Source organism: Medicago truncatula, chromosome 6, assembly GCF_003473485.1.
Source record: "Medicago truncatula cultivar Jemalong A17 chromosome 6, MtrunA17r5.0-ANR, whole genome shotgun sequence".
In the NCBI taxonomy this organism is placed as follows: Eukaryota; Viridiplantae; Streptophyta; class Magnoliopsida; order Fabales; family Fabaceae; genus Medicago; species Medicago truncatula.
Window position 1 is genome coordinate 8,866,315 of NC_053047.1, and position 8,881 is coordinate 8,875,195.

The following is an 8,881-nucleotide window of genomic DNA, read 5'->3' on the forward strand; positions in this document are numbered from 1 at the left end:
ATTATTCATTACCTTTTATTTAATTTTATATTTCATATGTTTGTTATTTATGTGAATATGTCTTTTTCACTATTGAGCTGGAAATAAATTTACTACTATACTGTTTCAATTTTGGTCTATTTTCATTTATAAAAAAGTCCTGGTTATTATTTTTACTAGCAATTATAAGTCATAACAATGTCACTTATAAACTTAAATATATTAAATATAGAATACTTGTTAATCCCTACTAGTGTAAAATAAAATGGTTCTTAATTGTCAAAAAATAAATAAATCATCATCAATTGTTTGTATAAATATAGGAACTAACTCATGATTTCCTGAAACTTCAAGTTTCAAACGACACAAATATATATCACAATCATATTAAATATTAAATGTTGTTTTTTCTTGACAAGAAATATTCAAGATTGTTTATATAAATTATTTTAATTATTGATATATGAAAAACTTTTAAGTAGACTAACACATTAATTTATATCATGCCATTAAAATGCTCAACTCAAGCCTAAAATATAAACCAATGTCATGTTACGTGTCATATTTATACATGCCTTAAGTTATTTTACATAACAGACTTAGATCTTATAAAACTTATCTTTTAACCCGTTATATTATCAACTCTAGTGGGATTGTCTTAGAATTCTAAGTCAAATATTTTACAAGTAATAAATTCATAATTGTTTATGTAAAAAGTTATCTTTTTGATTCATTAATAAATGTTTTAAGAGTATTTGTTACTAACATTTTTCTACAATTAATATTTCCAAAAGCAAGTTAAATTGTGTTGTTCAAAATCAATATAGGTTGAGTCTAACATCGTCAATAAATATGAAAGGACTATTATTTATTATTTTGGTGTAAGATTTTCATTAACTTTTTTCAATGACTAATCTTCATCTAAGATTTTAATTGACTACTATTACTAGGTATTCCCTATGAACCATATTTTTTCCACCCAACTTGCTTGAACTCAAGACCTTGTTTAGGGGCAACTACAAATATACTTAGAGCAATGTAACGTTGGTCACAAAATAAATGTGTGGGATTCTCCAAATCGTATATTTTAGCTAACTTCATAGAATATGAGTGTATATATATATATATATATATATATATATATATATATATATATATATATTAGTAGTACATATATTTAAATGTGGTATGTATGAAAGTGAATCCTACTAATAGAAAGTGAAAACAGTCCATAACCATAGCTCAATTGGTAGGATAAAAAAAAAAAGTGAAAACATATGAACAAGTTCATTCATTCATAAAAAACAAAAAAACATTTGAAAATGAACAATAGACAAAGAAAGAGAGTGGAACGAACGGAACGGCGTCGTTTCGTTTCTCAATCCAAACCCTTGTTCCACCGTGAAAACAAACCCTAATTCCCAAATTGGAAAATTGAAGAATTAGGGTTTTCTCTCTCCAAATCAAAATTGATTCATTAGGTAGCTTCCTCTCTGACTTATTATCTGAATTGTATCTTATCATGCAAATTATAGATATCATACGTTCTTCATTTTTTTCCAGAATTAGTATAATTTCTGCTATTCTTAATTCACAAGTTTTTCCATTCCACACTACATTGACTCATTATTATTCTTACTTTGAATTTGAATTTGAATTATTTATTTATTAATCAAACATAGATAAGTTAAAAAGCTCTTTTTTTCTGCTTAATGCAACTAGTTGTTTTGTGTCCATTTTGGTTTCTAAAATTAGAATTATCTATGATTTGGACTAGTTGAATTATTTATTAATTAGGAGGACTAAAACTAATATATAAGAATCAAACATAGATAAGTTAAAAAGCTCATTTTTTTTCTGCTTAATGAACTAGTTGTTTTGTGTCCATTTTTGTTTTCCATAATTAGAATTATTTATGATATGATGTAGTTGAATTATGTATTAATTAAGACTATAACTAATGCAGAAGAATCAAACATAGATAAGTTTATTCACTGATTTAGTTAAAGCTCACTTTTGCTGCTTAATGGAACTAGTTAATCTGTGTCCATTTTCCATTCCAGAATTAGAATTATCTATGATATCATGTAGTTTCCATTTCATTTCCTGATATGGAAGTAAGTTACTTGATTTACTTGCTAAAAAGCTAATTTCTTGCTGCTTAATCAACGGCTTTATCTCATTTTATTATATACTTTGAATTATTATTAATTAGTGACTGCTTAAACCATTTATAGAACTAGACTAAGACTAATTTGATTTCCTGATTTAGCAGTCATTTGTTCTGTTTTATATAAATCAAACACACCCTTAGAAAATGAGTTGGTGGAAGTTAAAGAGTTTTTACTGTTCTATATCACTATTTCTTCAATATGGTTTTGAAGATATTCTTTCTTCAGTTTTTCTGCATTGTTATTTTGATATCATCTTCCTCATCTTTCTCAAATGGCCTTGATTTCAAGCTTCGACAGGCTGAGGCCAATCCTGTGATAATCAAAGTAAGTAAAGATGCATCATCAAAGTTCAAGACTATTCAAGAGGCTCTGAATAGCATTCCACCACAAAATAATAGGAGAGTCATTGTTTCAATTGCTGCTGGAGTTTATAGGTAATTAAGTTCATGATTTAGTTTGTGTTTGCTGCTGGATAAATTTTAAACTCATATGTATATTGTATATCATGAGAAATACACAAAGGTTTACTTAACATTGTTTTGATAACCAAGTAACAAGGTTAAGTTATTTTCCAAAACAAGGTTAAGTTATTTTCCACTATATGGTTAAGTTTTATATTTAGAAATTGATTAGAACTCGACTTGTAGTCAAAAGTAAGAAATGGTGTGTTTTGGTTCTATTAGAGAGGTGAAACCAAAGAGAGTTTTACTATTTTATGCTATCTGCTGCATGCTTAATGCTAGTTTTGAGAGTCGCAATGTTTTGGTTTGTTTCTTTTTCTTCTTCAATTGTTGTTTGCTAGGGTTTGATGGTAATTGTTGGATAATTCATAGCGACCTACTCTTAGATTCTTAATTACTTTGAGAGCAGTGTAATGTGTTTGCATTTTTTGGAAACTTGCTCAAAATTTTCCACGATTTGATTGTGATGTGTTCACTGTGAAGTGTTAAACAAGGCCAATTAAAAACTCAAGAGAGTAAAACATTAACAGAAATAGGGCCAAAAGGGTTATTTGTGATGAGTACATTTTACATTTTGCTTTATCATGCAAATGGCGTAAGGTAGAACCTAGGCCAACATGGGAATTTAGGTTTTCGGGCATGAGCATGCTGTTATATTTAGTGACAACTCGAGAACTCATGGGTTCATCAAATTGTGTACTGTTGCATGTGTTATGCTAGTAATCTTACGCCATTTATGCTTAAAATCTACTGTGTCAGTGCACACATCCAAGTTGAATGAATTGTATGAAACAGAACCGAGCCCCTTCTGATTCGAATAACAATTAAAAACATATCTATGCAGTGAGGGGAAATTCACAGAAGGGGTTAATATTTCCCTGAATTTGGAGAACGCAAGTGTTTTGTGACTAGTCTAGTTATTAACATTGCACAGGAAGTAAATAGTATATGTGGATAAGTATTCATTTGTTTCACCATTGAGTTTTCATTCCAAGTGGCTAGAGTTGTTAGCCTTGTGCTCTGCATCTGCAGCAAGAAAAATTCAGAGTAGCATTGGAAAATGTGCTGTTTATACGTAGTTGCATACACGAAATCTAAAATTTCATTGTGATGGTTAATTTATGACTACCATGACTGTGATGATTAATTTAATTGTAGGGAGAAGATCCTCGTCAAACTCCCTTTCATCACTTTCTTAGGGGATCCAACAGATCAGCCTATTGTTATCGGGAATGATACAGCACATGACATTGGAGGTGATGGGAAACCATTGAGGACATTAAATAGTGCAACTGTCGCCGTGGATTCAGACTATTTCATTGCAGTTAACATGAAATTTCAGGTACTGAAAATAAATTAACTTAGTATCAATCCAAATACACCTTATAGCTTTTTTTAAGCTCTTATTATGAGGATCAAATGAAGATCAAGCCTGCTTGTATTTATAAATGAAAATCATAATTTATAAAATAATTAAAAGGATGATAAAAATGGTTACTTACAATATTTTTTTATTAAAACAGAACACGGCATCACCTCGTATTGGGTCAAATGATGATCAAGCCGTTGCACTTCGCACTTCAGGAAACAAAAGTGCGTTTTACAACTGCTCGTTTTACGGATTTCAGGACACATTATATGATCATCAGGGGTTGCATTATTTTGAAAACTGCTTTATTCAAGGCTCCGTGGATTTCATCTTCGGCCATGGGAGATCCCTTTATGAGGTATGCTTCCATTTCAATTTTTTTATAGATCCTATAAATGCTTTCTTTAAAAGAATATATGAGCAGCGTAATATTAACATGCTTCATCTTTGATTTAGATGAAATATACATTCTTTTTTACATTCAGGCCTCATAATACAATGACTTATCAGTAAGCAACATCAAAGTGTATAAAATGTAAATCTCAAAAAGTTTATAACCCTCATGATCATGATAAAAGTTTTAACACCTCTGAATTTTATCAGATATAAATATAATATGTAAGCCATGCAGGAATTATGTTTCCCTGACTTTATAATTTCATCTTAATCAACAAAACTACATGATATATACAAAACTACATAAGAGTACATTGTAAAAAATACTGATAAATAATGAATTCAAAATGTACAATGGAAGACAAATTAACATATAATTTGGTCCTCAAAGATGTTTAAAAAATCAACCTGGCCTTACAAAAGACGCATTTGAATAGTGAATCAACCAACTATCTCAATTTAAAGAAAGTGAATAAGTTTAAGAAAAGAAGAAAAAAAAACAAATTATGGGGAAGAATGTGAACATAATAAAGAACCGAAGGGAGAAGACAGAGGTAAAGGGGGTTGTTTCCCCATTACATGCATTCCTTTGATTAATAAGTATGGCCTATGATTCATACTTTCTTCAAATATTTTGTACGATTAGTTTTTATGTTCCAGATCTTCCATCAATGCGTACTAATTTGGTAAATGCAACTAAAAATATTTTAAAGAAATTCTATTAAAGAAAACTGTAATGTGTAAAAGTTTCCTTTCCTGTGATCGATGGATGATATGTAGGTTTAGTTACCAAACCTTCTTCATTGTCGGCGGAGGCTTCATGTACAATTATACAAGTACGCATGATTTCTTCAATGTTAGAAATTTAGATATTATTTACTCTTACTGATCTTCAATAGTTTTCAATTGTTTTTGCTTTACTTTTAAGAAAATCCTTTCCAGTTCCACTACTCAATTTTGAACTATGCTTTCACTTTTGCATATATTGGTGTATCTATGTATTGGAAATGAAAGTGATCAATAATAAAATATAGAATTATAATAAGAATAAGATATTAAAGTGATGTAAATGTATATGTCAAACCTTATTCTTATGAAGCACTGACACGTTGACACCGGACACGACACTGACACGTTGACACCGATAACAATTTTAGAAAATGACATCATTGAATGTAATCACATTGAAAGTTTGGAAGGAAGTGAGACATAGTGAGGGAGAGAATGATATACAGGAAACCATATCCTAATATTAATGTTTTGAATATTTGTTTTCATAAAGGGTTCTAAATTAAGATGATGAAAAAAAGGAAATTAAAGAGAAACTGCAGTTACAATTTAGTTAAGTCTAAACCAAAGTGATAAAATTCTAATGTAATCCCTATTATACAATTGCAAGCCAATAGATTTATAAGTAGAGAAAATAAACAAAAACCAATTTGGAATGTGACTGAGAGCCTGAGAGGCATGTTAAAGTGTAATTAGGAAAAGGAAACCCTTGTTAATATGTTCAAAATAACAGGAATAAATTGTACATAGCCCTTCAACTATAATCTTTAGCTATTGTTTGATTAACTTGATAACAACTCATTTGAACAGAATTGGGAATGGAAAATAGGCTACACAGTCGTAGATATATATTATAGAAGATTCATAAAACTGCACACATGCATAACTGCCTCTTCTACAATTCCTTAATCAACTGTACAGGGTTGCATTATAAAGTCCATAGCCGAGAAGATGGGATTTATCACTGCTCAAGACAGATCAAAAGAGTCAATGGAGAGTGGATTTTCCATTCAAAATAGCCATGCAATAGGCAGTGGGAAAGTTTATCTGGGAAGACCTTGGGGAGTGTACTCGAGAGTCATTTACTCTTACACCAGCATGGACAATCTTATTTTCCCCCAAGGATGGGATGATACTATGGATAATCAAAATCGCAGCTTGTGAGTATTATAATTAATTAAATTGTATAGTAAAAATTATTATAGGAGCGCTTATTATTGATGTATTTGTCTGTGTAAATGCAGGACTGTGTACTATGGAGAGTACAAGTGTACTGGGCTTGGATCCAATTTAGCTGGTAGACCTCCTTGGGTACATAGATTAACAGACACAGAGGCACGGCAGTTTATCGGCACACAGTTCATTCAGGGTGATACATGGCTGGTCAGGCCTAGTTAGGGAAAATTATAAGATTCATTACATGAAGATTGGCAGGATATGTAATTAGATCACATTCCACCTCCAGTAATCTATAACTACCTAGTTGAAATCAAGTATTAATGTTAATTTTAAGGGAAAATTATAGCCACCTCCCTGAGGTACTTACTACATGGTTTCCCCTTTCTCGTCATCGTGTAATCTCTATACTGCTGCTGCTATAAAATTTATATTTAGTTCTAATATCTAAATTGTGCTGATATTCCAACCATTTTCAAGATTCTTCTTAACTGATTTCATATTACTCAGAAACTAAGCATGAGTAGTGAGCTATACAGATGAGAGATAACATTTTTCAGGTTTTATCTCATTTAATGTAGGAGTCTTAACATCCTTAAAACTACTATCGAATATCTAGAGCATGACTTCAATAGTCAAGTCACTCAAGTGGATATTGGACAAACTGTTGCACTATCTTCAAGTGATTGATAAACATTACTAGGAAAATTATATAATTCAGTGAAAGTGTTAGATAAACCATAAACTGATGATGTTGTAAAACTGATGACAACTGATGATGTTCATGTTCAATGAATATAATTAGGCATTAGGAATACATGGATGACAACTGATCTCTCAACAACAACGATCTGAAACACAGAGATCAAAGAGATGAGGTGATCTGAAACACACAACAGAGAGATGAGATGATCTGAAAATTGAAGAAGGGTATTTTTTATTAAATAAATTAGCACTAATGAACATTTTACAATGCAATTTTCATTGAGTCATCACCACATGGACCAAATTAAAATACAAAGAAAAAAAACTCTAAATCAAATAACTAAACAATGCAAATTATTATCCCTTCTCAAAAAAAATTAATTTACTTTCCAGCAATTAAATATTTTGTTATAATTTGAAGAACTTGAACACCTTGTCGAAGATGATCAACATACTTTGCAAGTAAAGGGCTGGTTTCATTTTGTTTAAGACTATTACTACATTCAAGAATGTATTTCATGACATCAGCTGTATCTTTAGCCATGGCTTGATAGTGTTTCACTTGAAAATCTAGTTTTGCATAACCAAGCCTGACAGTGGCAGTATCACTAGCGATCAAATCTGTTGAACAACGAATATAATAGTTTATTATCGTAATGTTATCCCCACTTTGCAATTGAGTGATGAGTTTATATGTGTCCTGCATATTGTGATCAAGCACATCAAGTATGTATTCTGCAAGGTGGACAAGATCTACGCCTTTTGCTCCTCCTGGCTTTGAGTTGAGAAGATATGAACAATATGAAGGATTGGAAGCTTCATTGCAGATGACATCTACATCAACAACTTTGGCTGAAATTGAATTGAAGGAAACAACAAATAGAATAAGAAACATCAATAGGAGAGGTGAGTATTGAGTCATTTTTTGTTCTTTCCCTTTTTCTTATTATACCTCCTTATTTCCCTTGTCTTTTTCTTTTTGATTTTACACATGGTTTTATATTTATACTAGTTTTCATTGATTGAAATTGATATGAATTAATTATTTTAATTGCATTCTGGTCAATTACAATGAATTATAGTTAATGTAAGGTTTTCATGGAATGTGCATAATGCTCCATCTTGTCATTATTATAAAATAAAATAAAAATTGATCTTATTTCTAAGAAAATGTCATAACTTTTTGGATGAGGTTATTTGTCAAATAAAAAAGGTGAGGTTATTGTGTAAAATATTTTTCTCTCATATATTTATAAGTTTGTCTTTTTAATATTAGTAAAAGTATTCAATAATTTACAATTTATCTATTAAGGAATGTTCGTCAAAATATTAAGAAAGTTACAACAATTAATTATTACATTTATTTTGTTATTTTTATAAGGGAAATGCTAACCGGTGAAAATAGCATTTGATATGAATTAAATATTCAAATTATACCGTGGTCAATTGCAATGAATTATCATTAATGCAAATTATTTTAAAAAAGTCAGATTTTGTTGTTTTCAACTTAAAAATTTGCAATCAATTATTATCACACCAACCAAAAAAAAATCAATTACTACTATTCTTAAATTGGTGTAACCAAAAAGACTCCGGACACCGGTTAGGGAAGTAATTAAGGAAATATTAAGTTAAAAAATAAACTTTTTAAATATTTAAGACATTGATTACACAACATTCAAATATTATTATATTTTGTTCCTTAATTAGTGCCCCAGACCGGGACACCGATTAGCATTTTCTTTACTCCCTCCGTTTCAAAATACATGTCCATTTTGAAGAAATTGCATTAACCAAGAAACCAAATAAATTTTGTTATTTTTGATGAAAAT

At 30.1% G+C, this 8,881-nt stretch overlaps 1 protein-coding gene across 1 annotated transcript in view; it reads left to right on the forward strand.

The window, feature by feature from the left end:
• LOC25495763 (probable pectinesterase 53) overlaps window positions 1–6,798 on the forward strand; it is a 31,574-nt gene extending 24,776 nt beyond the window's left edge. Inside the window, exons 7-11 of the mRNA XM_013595994.3 lie at window positions 2,364–2,587; window positions 3,773–3,956; window positions 4,138–4,341; window positions 6,090–6,328; window positions 6,413–6,798. Of these exons, the coding sequence (XP_013451448.2) occupies window positions 2,364–2,587; window positions 3,773–3,956; window positions 4,138–4,341; window positions 6,090–6,328; window positions 6,413–6,566 (1,005 nt within the window). The 3' untranslated portion in view covers window positions 6,567–6,798. The remainder of the gene's footprint in view (window positions 1–2,363; window positions 2,588–3,772; window positions 3,957–4,137; window positions 4,342–6,089; window positions 6,329–6,412) is intronic.
• Window positions 6,799–8,881: the final 2,083 nt, after the last annotated feature.